This window comes from Phocoena sinus, chromosome 4 (assembly GCF_008692025.1).
Source record: "Phocoena sinus isolate mPhoSin1 chromosome 4, mPhoSin1.pri, whole genome shotgun sequence".
NCBI classification, from domain to species: domain Eukaryota; kingdom Metazoa; phylum Chordata; class Mammalia; order Artiodactyla; family Phocoenidae; genus Phocoena; species Phocoena sinus.
This window is the reverse complement of record NC_045766.1, coordinates 29,301,597-29,317,309: the sequence shown is the minus strand read 5'-3', so window position 1 is coordinate 29,317,309 and position 15,713 is coordinate 29,301,597. Positions and strand designations below refer to the sequence as shown.

At 41.8% G+C, this 15,713-nt stretch overlaps 1 protein-coding gene across 2 annotated transcripts; it reads left to right on the top strand.

Annotated features, from left to right (window-relative positions):
- Nucleotides 1–2,505: 2,505 nt before the first annotated feature.
- TM4SF1 (transmembrane 4 L six family member 1) lies at nucleotides 2,506–10,841 on the top strand. 2 transcript variants are annotated; one of them, XM_032631447.1, is made up of 5 exons: nucleotides 2,511–2,823; nucleotides 4,340–4,429; nucleotides 4,521–4,666; nucleotides 7,077–7,257; nucleotides 9,080–10,836. In XM_032631447.1, exons 1-5 carry the CDS (start codon nucleotides 2,647–2,649, stop codon nucleotides 9,092–9,094), a joined length of 609 nt encoding a protein of 202 aa, XP_032487338.1. In that variant the 5' UTR covers nucleotides 2,511–2,646; the 3' UTR covers nucleotides 9,095–10,836. The 2 variants fall into 2 exon arrangements, with proteins under 2 accessions (XP_032487337.1, XP_032487338.1); XM_032631446.1 differs by having other exon boundaries at nucleotides 2,506–2,823; nucleotides 7,077–10,841.
- Nucleotides 10,842–15,713: the final 4,872 nt, after the last annotated feature.

Below are 15,713 nucleotides of genomic sequence, written 5' to 3'. Positions count from 1 at the left end.
CCAGGGTCATCTGTTGGGCAAAGTCTGGCTAGGACCAGAGCCAAGTGGTTAAAGAAATTGTCCAGAACACCATATCTGGTCCTAAACCGAGGGCTGAAACAGAAAAGACCCTGCTTTAGGTTATCAGCTGAGAGGTAGAAGCAGAGGGTGGGCAAGGGAAAGGGACTCCACATTACAAGAGAATTTTGTCAGCTCAAGCCTGAAAGCGCCTTATGCTGAGCTGGGACGTGTCGCCACAATTCTTGCATGCACTGTCTTCTGGTAGAGCTGAGGCGCCATCGGAGGTGACAGTGGCCTTAGAGAACATCTAGTACAAATGAGACTTTCCTGGGCTGTGGACTGGACCAGTGATCCCCAAACCTGAGTGAACATAAGACCCATCTGAAATGATTGTAAAAAATGCAGGTGACTGGACCGCATCCTGATAAATTGCTATTCAGGACGTCTAGCAAGGGAACAGGAATCTGCCTCTGTCATGCAAGTGGTCTCTGGACAGGCCACACCTTGAGAAACGTTGGAAAGGATCCACTAATGGACTTCAGGGAGTCCGTGAACCCCCAGGAGTGGAAAGAAAAATGTGTGAGTTTGCATATATGTACATTTCTTTTTCTGGGGAAGGGGTCCATACCATTGCAAGACTCAGAAACTTAAGAAGCACTGATTGAGTCCTGCCCCTTGTCTTAGAGAGTAGGAAACAGAGTCCCGGGAATGTACGCGACTTGCCTGACGCTCCAAGCTGGCAGAGAGCAGAGCTGGGCTGTCACCTCAGACTTTCTCTTTCCAAGCCCCCCCCTCCCTCTCTTCTCCCTGCACCACTGACAGTAGGAGTGGGGTAGAGAAGAAGGAAGGGGATTTAAGCACTTGGAGGCAAAGTCGTCAAAGGATCTGTCTCCCCCTTTTTGACCTCTATCTATGGGATAGGTCCTCAGAGGTGAGGGTTAGAATGACGATGCCTCAACAGAGGACCCAGTCATTCACCTGCACTGCCACCCCAGACCCTGACACCAGTGGCATCCCATTTCCAGTAGGACTTAAAGCCAGGACAGAGGGCACATGTGCCTGGTTTTTGGATGCATGGTGGTGATGGATTAATGTTCTTGTGAAGACCTGCCTCCTTATAACTGAGTAGGTGGGTGGTTTCAGGCTTCCCTGTCTGCACTCAGTTTTCCATCCATCTATTTCTTAGGCCACTCTGGATACTCATCCTTCTTAGGACACTCAGGCCATATGCTTCCTCTCGGGTCCTTTTCCCAGTCTGGATCCCACATCATTAACCCCAGCTGGCTGCTCAGTTTTGGTATGTGTCCTGCCCTCTAGATTTGATCCGAATCCTTCAGACTCTGGCCTCAGCCTGAGCTTCTAGATTCACCAGTGGAGCTCACCTTCCTCTTTTGAACCAACAGCTCCTCACCTTGACCTTTTGCCTCTATTTGGTACTCACCATTTTGTCCCGGTGATGGGGTCCCTCCAGTCCTCCTGGCTTCACCTGGCCACCCAGTCCTCCCCCCACCCAGCTGGCCGGTGTCACCTGCTATTCAAGGGCTAAAATTATTCAGAATCTGATCCCTCCTTCTGCAAGATAACCATACCAGAAAGTTAGTCCAACATCCTTTCTCTGCTTTGCCTTTTGAGCCTGCAACAGATCTGACTGGTAGACTACCGCTTGCCCCTGTGCCCTGCTCAACCATGTGTGTTTCTCCCAGTAATTCCAGACTCTCTCAATCTTGTTTCCCCACTCTGCTTGCCAAGTTCCTTTCTCTTCTGCTCCTTTCTTTTTCTTTCTTATTCTTTTTAATCCTTCTCCCAGACTTTAGGCCTCCCTTAGACCTTCCTGGCAACCCTTCGCCTGACAGCAGTACTCAGGAATAAAACGGTACCCGAGCCCTTTGTGTTGACTAATGCCACCTTTGTTTTGGTGCCGGATTTGTTTTGGAGGCAGATGTCCGGGAAGGCTGGACAGTAGGCGCAGTCCTGCCGAGAACACCAGAGGCAGAGGAAAGAAGGCAGCTCTGTAATTTTCCCCAAAAGCATCCTTAAATCCGTGGGTGATGGCTTGGACACCTTGCCTTTAACAGACAAGGAGACGAGCTCAGAGCTCAGGAGACTTGCCCCAGGGTCTCGGATTAAATCAGTGCAGAGGTGAAAGTGAACACAGAGCCCTCAGACTGGAAGCTGTCCAGACAGCTGCATGGAACAAAATCACAGCCTCAACCAGAGCTGTCATGCTGTGGACGCTTGGCACTTACTGGAAAGTTATATTAGACTTTCCTGTGGATTTTTTTTAATCCTGCGAAGGAGTTACACAGTGAATTCCTTGTGGAGGATTAATCATCTCTCTTGCCTATGACTGAGGCTGTTTCTCAAGTCCTGCCCCTGGTTTCGCTCGTCCCAAGGATTTCATTGGAAGGGCGGGACATTCCCCCACCTCCCCCCCGCCCCCGCCCCCAACCGGAGCCTGCGATCAGGACCAATGAGAGCCAAGTACCTCAGCCACCCGGTGACTTAGAACTCAGAGTATTTAAGAGGTTGCAGGAATGGGCTGAGAATGTCTTTTGCTTTCTCCGCAGACGGGCACGCTCTCATCTGATTTGGGCCATCACCGAGCCAAGGTGCAGAGTGAAGGGGGAAGAAAGAAACTCTGCCACTATGTGCTACGGGAAATGCGCACGATGCATCGGACATTCTCTCGTGTGGCTCGCCATCGTCTGCATTGTAGCTAATATTTTGCTGTACTTTCCCAATGGGGAAACAAAGTACGCTTCTGAAGACCATCTTAGCCACTTTGTGTGGTTCTTCTCTGGCATCATAGGAGGAGGTTTGCTGGTAAGTCATTCAGAATCATTCCAGCCTTAAAGAATTCTTTCTTGTTAGACGAGATGTTTTCATAGAAAGTTTTCTGTGAGGCATGTTTCCAAATCCAGGAATTTTGTTCATTCTTCTTTTGAAAGCAGATTATACAAAAGTTGAGATAGGTATAGTGTATTGATTTTATTAGATGTTGTTTTACAAAATCCCCTTTCAATGAAAAGTGAACTACTTTTTTGCTGAACTCTCTTACTTTACAGCTAGAAACAGATACTAGCTTTTAAATCAGATTTGAAAAACTATAGTTTCTAGTCCCGGAGCGGGTAGTCATTTAACCTTTGCTCTGGGGAGCTGGGAGAAGTCCGCTGGTTCTCTGTCTAAATCAACAGAGTTTTGGATCCAAATTCTCTGCTGTTTATTCTCACGCATAGTGACAGAGAAAAATATTGAATTGTGAGTGCACGGCTATTGAGAAAAGACTATAAATTTTCTCCTTTATGTAAGCTTGGTGTGTGGCATTTAGGAAAAATCCTTCAGTTAGCAGCAAATCAGTGTCTGAAGGTAATAGTGGAATGTGTTGTTTGTTCCAAGGTTTGTTTTGAAGTGAAGTGAGAGGAATTTGCCTGCCAACCTGGGAGCTGAAAGTATTAGTTTCAACCACAGCATGGAAATAATGTGGACAAACTTGAGTTTGCCTCTTTGAAATGCTGGGATTGAGAATTTTGAACAGAAGTTTTATGGAATTGCTAATACCACACAGAACATTTTTCTTAGTGAGGTAAAAGATACTTAGACTTAATACACTAACTATGGTATGGCAAATCTGCTTTGAATTTAAGCATTACCATCATGTTAACATAATCATTTGTCTTTTTTTTCCCCACTAGTTCTCAGGTCTGTTTTTGTTTTGTTTTATTTTTTGAGGTATAGTTAATTTCATAATCATTTGTCTTTAAGACAACACCTTGCTTGTTTAAACTTCTTTTGATCTTGAACTCAAAGTATTTCAAACTTATGTTATTTTAAGAGCTTTATTGTGAAGCTACAACCATGCAATGTGTCTTCAAAGAAGCACTTCACCTCTATTATACAGAGCTTTCATCTCTCTTGTTTATAAAAAAGTTTCAGTTATTCTGTTGAAGATTTGTTGTTATCTTCTATGCCTTTCAAGGGAAAACAAACAAACCAACGGACTTAAAAGACAGGGTTTAATAGTTTCCGAACAGAGTTTGCCTCTGGAACTATGTTATGAACTCTTATGGATTAACACATGTATAGGTAATTATTTTACCCCTCCCATGCTACAACCTGACCCTACCTAATGTGATACATTACATGAAAACAAAGGGATATTACCCTTTAGAGCGTTTTTTCTCTCCTCAGAGTTTCCATTCTTTGAGATATTTTGTCAACCTAACCCAAAGACATTCAACAGTGTCAGAAAGAAAAATATTTTACCAAAAGATGCTGAGCCTGACTGACCCTATGGACCGGGGGAAAGACAATGACTTTAACTTGCGTGTTTTCTAAACAGATGCTCCTGCCAGCATTCGTCTTCATGGGGCTGGAACAGGATGACTGCTGCGGCTGTGGCGGCCACGAAAACTGCGGCAAAAGATGCGCGGTAGGTTTTCCTGCGCCGGGTGCGGAAGTGGTCCCTAAGAGGTAGCTGCTAATGCTCTGTGCCTCACTTCTGGTGATCCTCCTTTCCCTAGATGTTTTCTTCTGTACTGGCCGCTCTCATCGGAATTGCGGGATCTGGCTACTGCGTCATTGTGGCAGCTCTGGGCTTAGCGGAAGGACCAAGATGTCTTGATGCCAGTGGCCAATGGAACTACACCTTTGCCAACACGGAGGGAGGGTAAGTGATTGACCCCCATCAGGTCGCACATTCTTATCCACCACGTGTGTATAGTGGTAAACCCATCAAACTAAAAAGGCATCAACCATTCATTCATCCATCCTCTCAACCAGGTTTATTCTCACTAACTCAGGCACAATTTAGGCAAGGGGTATCGGAGGATGAATGCCCAGTCCCTGACCCAGAGAATCTTTTGAATGGATTCACTGACTCAGTCCTTGTGATAACGGTATGAGGTGACTTCCGCTATTGCTTCCACTTTACAGATGTGGAAGTGGAGGCACAGAGAGATGAAGTAACTTATCCAAAGTCACATCGCCAAGACATGGCAGTCATGATTTGAACCCAGGCAGCCTAGCTGTGAAGTTTGTGCTTATACAGTGTGTATACTATGCCAGAGCAATTGGCTAATTTTACTATTTTCTAAGAAAATATTATGGAATCCGTATATAATATGGATGAAAACCATATGAATTTAACCAAAGCCCAGGGTCAATCATACTACCCCCCCAAGACACACACACACACACACACACACACACACACACACACTCACATATAACATAATAACTGTGTATAACACACCCTTTATTTAAAGTGATCAGGCTGTATAAAACAGATCTTATTCATGATTTAACATCAGGAAAATGTAAGGGCTCCATTGCTTTATGTTGATACTTATTTCTTATCCATTATTGAGAAAAGAACAGAAATAGCTGATGGAAACTGATGTACATAATGATAAATGAATGACATTCTGTTTTGAATTTTGAAAGGTTTAGTAATGAGATTCATGAGTGAAAATAATAAGAATAATGAATTTGAATTGCCCTTATATTTTCAAGAATGTTTGTCTCCCATGAATTTTGTAGCATATAATGAAGCCATCAGATCATGAATATGGAATTAGATAGACCTGGGCTCCATCTCAGCTCTGCATTTACTGTCTCAGTAACCAGGAAAAGGTGAACTCAGCTCTCGGCACCTCAGTTATTTCATCTGTAAAATAAAGCCAATGGCAGTTGTCAGGAGGATTAATAAGATACTATGTATAAAATATTTGTCACAGAAGCTGACTCAGCATGAGCAGTGCCATTCTTAGCTGTTAATATTATCTACTAGCTTTCGACAGGTACAGCCCAATGGTAGCTTCTGAAGGAAAATCGGCACTCACAGGAGTTTGAAATTTTGGTGTTCAAAATTGTTGTTGATCACGATTTTTCAGCTCATACTTTTCATGCTTTGTTGTGAACGTACCGAATGTACCAGTACAAATTGGTTACACATGTATACAAAAACATATGATCTACTGCACAATCCCACCTCTAAAATACATTATGATTAATCCAAGGAGAGGTGAGAGTATCATTAAACATTTTTATAGCTGATAATTTTATAGCCCCTCTCGCGATCCACCCCAGCTCCTGCAAGAAGCCTCCTGCTTCTGTGTTATTCCTAATTTCAACTTGTCCAGAGATTTCAATATGGGGAATAACAAGCCGGTGATTAGTTGCTCAATAGCCAAGTGGAGCCAGAGGAATTTTTTATATTGTGTTCTGAAACTATGGATTTTTGTTCCACTTTATATGCAGAAAGACGGGACCAGGAGAACAGAATTTTTTTGTATGTAATCAACAAATTGAATTTCTGATTGGCTCAATGAACCATTCCAAAGCGAGGTCTCTAATTTGCAGCCCTTTTGTTCTGTTGTGGTAGGAAGAAGTGATAAGGAAAGAAGGATACCAGATCTCTTAGTGGAATTAAGTCAATCTTAGATTTTCCCACGTGATGGAACCCTATTTCGTGAAGAATATATATGTTCAGATAATGACCCCAGTGTGGTTTGCTAACATTTCACAGTGACTTTGGATTCTTATTCATCATTCGATGACTTTTCCAATGTGTTGAGTACTTACTGTGTGTCAGATACTGGCTTGGGAATTGGATATACAATGATGAATAGGTCTGGTTCCTACCTTCATGGAGCTCAGACTTGTGGACTAGATGCATAAGCAGCTCTTCTCCCTGGCCTAAGTTAGGTGTCCTTCCTCTATGGCCCTTTTACCCTTGGTTTACCTGATCAGTGTACTGGTTACACTGAGATTAGCTACTGTTTCTTCTCTTAAGCGATGCTTTTCCAGGACAGAACCCAGGCCATTATATCCCCAGCTCTGTCTTGATGTCTAACCCACACCGTGTGTTCCATAATCTTTGTTGAATTTCTTGTTTATTACGGCAACAAGATCTGGGCTAAATGCCTCATTTTGTGGAATGACTTGGATTGGAAGAATCTGATATAGGGCATTGAAGAAATCTATTGATTAATGAAAGAACACCACACAAAAAGTATGCTTATGAGACATCCCACTGGGTGTGGCCATATGTCAGAAGTCTCTCTTTTTATCCACAGTTACCTTCTGGATAGCTCCACGTGGTCCCAATGCATTGAACCCAAGCATGCAGTGGAATGGAATGTCTCTCTGTTTTCTATCCTCTTGGCACTTGGTGGAATTGAATTCATCTTGTGTCTCTTTCAAATAATAAACGGAGTGCTTGGAGGCATCTGTGGTTATTGCTGCTCTCGCCAACAGGTAAGAACCTGTGTAAAAATGCACCATAGTTTTCATCCTAGAGAAAAAAGCCAACATCAAACCCTGCTCCAACTACCAGTGTTTATTCCATTTTTGTGGCATAGCATTTACAGCATTCAGTTTTGCACTCAATAGTAAGCTTCCTTGAGTGTCACAGTCACTGGGTTATCTTGGTTTTTTGTAGCTGGCCCTGTGAATATAAAACAATGTCACCCATAGACAGAGTGCCCCTTCAGGATCTAACCCACTGCCCCTGCTCTGGTTGCAGAGACACAAAAGAAGTGTCCTTTCATTGCTTGCTCTCACATTCCCAACTAGTATACACGAGTAACAGCCATCATCCATTGCCCTTAGCATTGTGCTAAACCCCTATTCCAGAAAAGCCTATCATGCAGAGATTGAGCAACATTTCTAAGATCACCTAGTAAGGAAGTAACAGCCTTCAAACCCTGGGTCATTTTGTGCCACAGCTCCTTCTCTTAACCTGTACGCAGCACTTGCTCTTCTGTTGGGTTTTCTACAGTTCCTTCCTAATAAGGAGTCACAATGATGCCCAAACAGCTAAGCCTAGAGAATCACTAGTAGCCTTTGAATAGCAGCTCATTAAAAGCCTTTCACTGTGAAAGAAAACCAGGAAGCACTTGTTTCCTGGGGATATGATTTTGAGGAGAAATACGCATTTGTTAGTAAGGAAAGGTTTTGTTTCTATATTTTCCTAAAAAACATATATTACTGAATTGATGGAAGTCCAGCTTTGGTCCAATTTTTTTTTTAATGTCTTATTCTGTAAAGCAGGATTAGATAAAGAAAAACTTACTTAATTTGTATTTTCCTAAGCATTCACTTCTCTGGTTCAAGGTCTCCTAACTTTCTTTGAAAATAAGACAAAACCTAATGAAAACGAAAAGCCCATTGCTACCGTGAAAAATTTTGCTGAACATAGATGGAAACTTTCTACGATTTTTGAGGGGAAGTTAAAATAAAATTCTAGATTTCCTTATCAGGCAAATAAAGCAAAACTAATAATTGCCTTGGGAGCCTGCCAAATTTCCAAGAAAACAGCGGAGTGGAAAGCCTTCAATTTGGAGTCGTTTCCAGGCAATATGGTTGCGGCGGGGGAGGCAAAGAATGCTCTTGGGATTACTATAAAATAACCTATCTTTAGCCTTGAATTTCCTACAAGGCAGAGTTTAAATGAGGTGAGAACCCACTGCACTTCAGCGCTGGTGCATCTGGGGGACAGGCATAAGTGTCAACGACCAAAATTGCAGTAGTGGTTTGGCAGAATGACGCTCTCCTCTAAGTGGGGGGAACCGAGTCTCACTGGGTTTCCCATCTGAGTCACTGTAGGGAGGCTTCTTCCCAGACACTGCAGGTCAGATCTGTTAAGTTTGTTTGTAAGACAAAAGACAGTTTCAAAGAGCAAGGTTTTTAATGTAGATGAGTCAAATCTGTAACTCTGTAGCATTTAATTCAAAAGTTGCCTGCCTTGAGCCCCCATCAGTGTGACACTCCCAAGGCATTATCTCTTAAATCCCTGAGATTAAAAACCCACCCCAAGCACATTCAAAGCCAGCCAAGCATCGTAAACTGCAGTTTCCATGGCCTCTTTCTGCAGCTTTTACTGGGGAAGGACAACAGTCTGGTTTGTTTAGGAACCATTCTGTGAGCATTGTCAAAGCTCTCAGTATTGTTGACCCAACCTCTGCTGAAGCTGAGATCAGTCTGCTTTACGTTTGCTTAAAACAGGAATTTAAAGCACTGAAATGTCATCATTGTTTAGCCTGATCAGAACCTGATGCTTATTTCATTTTCTTTACAGCAATATGATTGCTAGAAGAACCACCCCAAGATAAAACTACAATCTTCCTCAATGTCACTGTAATTTATATAATTTACTTGTAATAATTTGTAAAACTTTGTACTAGTGTGTCATACAGCACATGTTCTTCTTTTATAAGTGTGTGTAAAGACTGGCATCTTCACGGGATGTCAGTGTTTGAACTTAGCAAAGAAATTCTTTTTTTTTTAGGAATAAGAAAATAAACCACACTCTGGAGGTAATTTACAAACTGAGTGACAGTTCTCAGCCTACCTGAGATAAACTCTGGCCGAGGTCATGTTTTTTCAGAAACATTACAAGGATAAATATCACATTCTGATTACTACTGTAAATATTTATATGTGCATGTGTTTATGAAATGAAAGATTTCTAGTTGCTTTTTTTTAAGACCGTTAAGGAGAAAATCCAACAACCTGAAAAGATGTATTTTTTCACTGTTTATATGGTGTTTCCCATTTGCATGCCTGCAAATATCTAACAAGGGGCCTTTTGAATTGATTCGTGTTATAAAAGAGACAGATACTTACCTGGCGTGGGAGGACAGGTTGAGAATGCGCGAAGCCAAATGAATGAGTCAAAATACACATGCAGCGAGTTGTTGCAAGGACTACCAGATCCTGAATTTTCCTAACACGTGGAAAGCTTTTCGTCCTTCAAAGACAAGACTGAGGATCATGAATTTAAAAAGAGAAAGGCCTGGATAATTGTACAAGAAGAAAGATGGGGAACGGAATAAAGCAGTTGATTAGCATCATGGGAACGTGGGGGAGGAAGGGCGGGAGGACCATGAGGAAATACCACCACCACCCCAAATTTGCTTGTTTAAATACAACAAATAAAGTATTCACTACCATTTTGTTTAGTTTCATCACCCTTTGCTTCAAGTTCCTCCTTTTTCCTTCCTATTTTTTTTTTTTTTTTCCCCCAGTCTGCAGGTTGTACGGTCTCCATTGCTAGGGGCTTTGTGTCTTCTGGTTTCTTTATCCCACTTTCTCTTCTTCATCTCCCTACTCTTCCACCTTCCTCTGCTATCCTTGCATTTGGGCCATCATCCTAGTTAGGCAACCTTCCTTTCCACTGGGTGCTCCAGACATCCAACTCCTGAGGAATGTAACAGACATTTTCTCTCGATATCTTACATCTGTTGTATCGTTAGGCTCTCTCCAGTGACAGGATCCCCTGACCTATTGGGAATTGTCTTCAGAAATTGTCAGCTTTTGGTGTTTATTGGCCTATGCCACAGACAAGCTAGTGAATAAAGAAGCTTCACTGGCTGTTAGACAGCAGAACTCCTCCTAAGAGCCAGGTCTCCTGCCTCTGTCTTTCTGGCAGTCTGGTGAAGCTTATGGACTCCTTTGAGGAATACTGTTTAAAATGCATAAAACAAAGGCGTAGGACAACAAAGTAAACCCAGATATCTGACTACTTTATCAAAATATTTTTTAAAATTATAAGATAGTTGTCTTGATAGGCAGCTCCATCACACCAACATCTGTAGACTGGAAAACAATGATCACGTGTGATCTAGCAGTGGGCTAAGGAGGGGGGAGTCTAAGACCTACTGTACTTTTGAAATATGATTCCAATTGAATGATATTTTGAGATACATGCAACAATTTTAATGTGATACTGAAAAGGTGTGTAATTTTGTATTGTTGTTCAAAGGACAATCAGTGCTGCTGATACTGCTGTGATTTGTTGCCTGCAGTCACAATAAAGGAAATACTACATTTTCATTAGACGTTAATAAAAACAGTGACAATTTTTTTCCCATCCAAGTTTAACACCTCCTCCCACCACAGATATCTATCCATGGGCCTCTTAGGCGCTCTTAGACACCGGGTTAAGAACCCGTGCATCCAAAAAAGAGGCATAATGATCAGTCATAAGCATTTTCCCCTCCTAAATCTATCCTCAAAGGAAATGGAAATAATGATTATTAACCATGATAGTAATAATAGCAACTCAACTATTGAGTTCTGTGTCAATTACTGTACTTCATTTCTACACACATTATTTCACTGAACTCTCTCAACAGCCCAAGTAGGGGATACTTGTTTCCATTGTATAGAGTCTAAGACCAGAAAGGTTAAGTAGTCTACCCAAGGCCACATCTTTAGCAAGTGATAAAACTATGCTTAAATCCAGGTCAGTCTAACATGAAAACCCACTTCTTTCCTTGGCCCCCTCCACCTCCTCTGCTGCCCCTGCCCAGGTGCTGGAGTCTTGTCTCCTTCAATACTGGAACTCAGACTCTCCGCCCAGCAAAGGGGGCTTTGACAGACCCCTGTGACCTCAGTCATCTCCATCAGAGCCCAGATTTGAGTGACTCAACGTTTCCTCTAGTTTGTAAATCCTTTCACAGTAGACATTGCCATTGTCCAGAGGAAATAGCTCACACAAGTTCCCTTCTACCCTAGTTTATTTCTATTCATAGCTCACACTCTGGGTCTGTAATATTCTAAACCCCTCAATTCAGCTGGAAATTCCCTCAGGGATTGTACCGAAACAGCTTATCATCACCTGGCAACATAAAAACAAGGATTTCTGTAGAAACTGAATCACCTGAATAGCACACATGGCCTCAAGGTTAGATAGTTCCTTCTGAGGATCATTTTACCGTACTTACCAGATTTGCGAATAACCACCTGCATAAAGGAAATCTCTTGAATTGAAATCTAAGGAAATTGATGGAAAGGTACCTTCACTACAATCTCTTTTTTGTACGTATGTGAGATCTCTTTGATTACGTTTCCTCTGACACTTACCCTAGTATGAACGGGTATGGGATTTGGTGCAATTTTTCAGAAAAGCGACAATCTAGAAAGTCTGCCCATCCTTTTTAACCCAATATTTTTACCTTTAGACCTTTTTCCTTTTTTTTTGCGGTACGCGGGACTCTCACTGCTGTGGCCTCTCCCATTGTGGAGCACAGGCTCCGGACGCGCAGGCTCAGCGGCCATGGCTCACGGGCCCAGCCGCTCCACGGCATGTGGGATCTTCCCAGACTGGGGCACGAACACACGTCCCCTGCATCGGCAGGCGGACTCCTAACCACTGCGCCACCAGGGAAACCCTAGACCCTTATTTTAAGAGGATCATCAAGGATGTTCGGTTTCCAGGGATAATTTTGGGAGTATTGTTTATACCTAGAAAAATGACAAGAGCTTAAATGTCTGACAACAAGGAACTGGTTTGATAAAATGTAGTCAACACAGTAAAATATTATGCATATTTATATTTATAACATATGCATACACTAAAAAGTAATTTGGATCAGATTCTGGGTGATTTTTGTCTTGATTCATTTTGCTTATCTATACTTGCTGAAGCGTCTCCTATAAACATATACTACTTTGGGGAAGAAAATAAAAAAGAGAAAAGAACGATTCAGCTCCTAAAATTCAGGGAACAGTCCACAGTCTTTAAAGGACACTTGCCAAGTGTACGAGAAAACCATTGTTCTTGTGGGTGAACAGAGGAATCCTTCCCTGGTAAACACTGGAGAATAATTGTGTCTGCAATTAGGTGGAGGGATGAGCCAGGTGAGATTGGCAGTGACTGCAGGCTAAAAATATTATGGGGAAAACCATAATTCCCACTCTGTGTTTGGGAAACATAAGTACATGGTATCTACGTCGTCTAGCTACTAAATGAGATGTTTTATAAATATCAAATACGTATCTGTTTTTTCATTTTAAAAATGAAAGTAATGAAATACTTCTACTTTAAGCATTGGCCTTTTATCAGGACATTTTGTAGCACAGCCCGAATTTTCCTCATTTTACTTTTCTGAGATGAGAGGAGGGTTAACAACAGCGTGGGTTTATAGGACTTGGCTCAGCCTGGTTCGTGAAAATGATCCAACGCGTTTGAACAAGTAGAGGAACTGAGTCACCTACCCAAAAGTAGTACAAATTGTTCCTCCTTCCCTTTTCACATGAAATATTTCTGTGTGTGTGTGTGTGTGTGTGTGTATATCTTTGTCAATTTAGATACTTATTTTGATTACTGCAGTTATAGAAGTCTGCTAGGCCTTTCTGGAGCTGGATTTCATGTTAATTCTTGGAACAGATCAAACAGATTCCCTTCCTTTCTCTCTCTCTCTCTCTCTCTCTCTCTCTCTCTGTCTCTCTCTCTCTCTCACACACACACACACACACAGACACACACTCACCACATATGTACACACATTTTCCTACTATATAGCAATTAAAAGGAACAGACTACTGCAAACGAGACAACATGGGTGAATCCCTCAAATAATGAGAGCAGAACCCATCTACACTGTCTCTACCCCCAATTTTGTCAACACAATTCTGGATGTAATCTTAACTGATGTAGCCACATCCTTACAATAGAGGAAGGGGTGGTGAATCCCTTTATGCAATATCCCACACATTAGGTTTTTATAGGAGTAACACTGTAAGTCCCTAAGAAGGGCTGTTTCAAGATGTCTATATTCACAAGTTGCATCCTGTACGTGGAAGACTGTGTGTTCCAATTGCTAATTCTCACCACAACCTCCTTTGTTACATGTGTACAAATATCACCGATTCGTGTGCAGGGTTCAAGGCCAATGGCAGTGACCTTTCCTGTCTCAGGTGTACATGATGCCTAGAAGGGTTTGAAAGCAAAACCGAGGTCGCCATGTTGGGATCTCTCACAATACCTGACTCCACGTCATTTAAGGCGACCCCTTGACTAAAGCAATAATTTAAAAACTACAGTCAGCTCTCCTCATAATCTCTGACACCTATTAAATTTTGAACTTTAACAAAAAAATTTTAATCTTTTATTAAATCCTCCTTTTTTTACATGCAGTAAAATGCACACAAAATGTACTTCTCAACGAACTTTTACTTATGTTTATACTCATGTAACCACCATCTAGATCAAGATACAGGACATCTCCAGCATCCAGAAAACTCTCTCATGTCGTCTCCCAGGCAATACGTACCTCTCAAGTAGCTACAGTTCTGATTTCCATCAGCATAGATTATTTTTGCCTATTCTTGAACTCAATATAAATTGAAGCATAAAGCATGTTTTTTTGGTGTCTGGTTTTTCTCACTACACATTATGCTGTTGAATGCTGGCTCCTGGCATATCACCAGGACAATCTGTTCATAAGACAAAGCTGAGTGTATTGCCTACTGCCGTCAGGGAGAACACCACCTTGAAAGACCTTTGGTAGTGTGTTTGAGGGGGAAGGAAAAGTTGAATTTGAGATTTTAATTCTGGTTTAAGGTGAGTCTTTTGATGGGAAGGCTTGAATAGGATTAACAAGAATTATGATATCTTTTAGGATTGTTGGGAAGAGTAAGGCGAGAATTTTGAGGTGAGAGCTTCAAAGACTCTTGAGATGGAAACGGTTGATGTTTTCTATTGACGAGATGATAGGTCTTTCAGGAAGTTCCTATAATGAACAATAAAGTTGTTTGCCTGGGCAAGAGTGTCCTGGAATAGTAAAGCTATGCTAACAAAGACTATGGAATAATAAAATCCTAATAAACAGTAAGCCCTGGAGTGGTTTATGGTGTCAGTCCTCAGTATCTAAGCTCAGGGTGGGGAGTAGATGGTTTCAGTTTGCAACATTTTTGAGATTCATCTGTGTCACCTCATGTAGCAGTAGTTTGCTCGTTTCCTTTGCTGTATGGTGTTCCGTTGTTTGAATATACTACAGTTGATTTACCCATAATTCTATTAACAGATATTTGGGTTGTTTCCAGGAAATATGTCGCTATGATCATTCTTGTCCATGTTTTTTTTTTGTGGTGCATATAAGAACTTATTGATGTAGGTTGGTTTGTTTCTGCCTTGTCAAGGAATCAAACTGTCAATGGAGATTCTTTCTTTGGGCTTTAGTTAGCATCTCAGGGGGCCCAGAGTTTCCCCTTGGCCCAGTGACACCAAAGCTTGGTTCATCTCTTCCTGCCAGGGGACTGTCAATCACTTACTGGTTCAATATTTCTGGATTGTACATTGTGTGCCCTGTACTGCACAAGGTGCCGGAGACACAGCTTGGAGCTTTCCAAGTTCCAGCAGACAGAGTTCTTGACTATATTGCTTACTATTGTATCCCCAGCTCCTGAATCAGAGCCTAGCATGCAATAGATGCTCAATGATCGGGGGTCATCAAACTATGGCTCATGGGCCAAATCTGGTCTGCTGCCTGTTTTTGTAAATAGAGTCATGGGGACACAGCCATGCTTATTTGTTTACATATTGTCTATGGTTGCTTTCCTGCTACAATGGCAGAATTGAGTAGTTGTGACAGTGAACACATGACCCACAAGACCTAAGATAGGTCCCTATCTGGCCCTTCACAGAAAGAGTTTGCTGACCTCTAGCCTACTTGCCCATTTGCCTAGCTCAAAGTTGATATTCTATGACAGTGGAAGAGGAGAAAAATGAATATTTTTGTTAGTTTTAAGCTTATTATAAAAATTTTCAAATTTTTAAAAAAGAAGTAGAGAGAGAAAAAATGAACCCAATTTGCCTACCATCTAACTAGAGGAATGGATATTAGGGGATGTATTAGTTTCCTAGGGCCACCATAATAACATAGCACAACTGGATAGCTTAGAACAACAGAAATATATTGTCTCAC

Bases quoted from the DNA above. Each gene is read 5' to 3' on its own strand.
- TM4SF1 (XM_032631446.1), top strand. From the start codon at position 2,647: ATGTGCTACGGGAAATGCGCACGATGCATCGGACATTCTCTCGTGTGG. The intron at 2,824-4,339 runs GTAAGTCATTCA...TTTTCTAAACAG, and splicing joins TCATAGGAGGAGGTTTGCTG to ATGCTCCTGCCAGCATTCGT. The intron at 4,667-7,076 runs GTAAGTGATTGA...TTTTATCCACAG, and splicing joins TTTGCCAACACGGAGGGAGG to TTACCTTCTGGATAGCTCCA.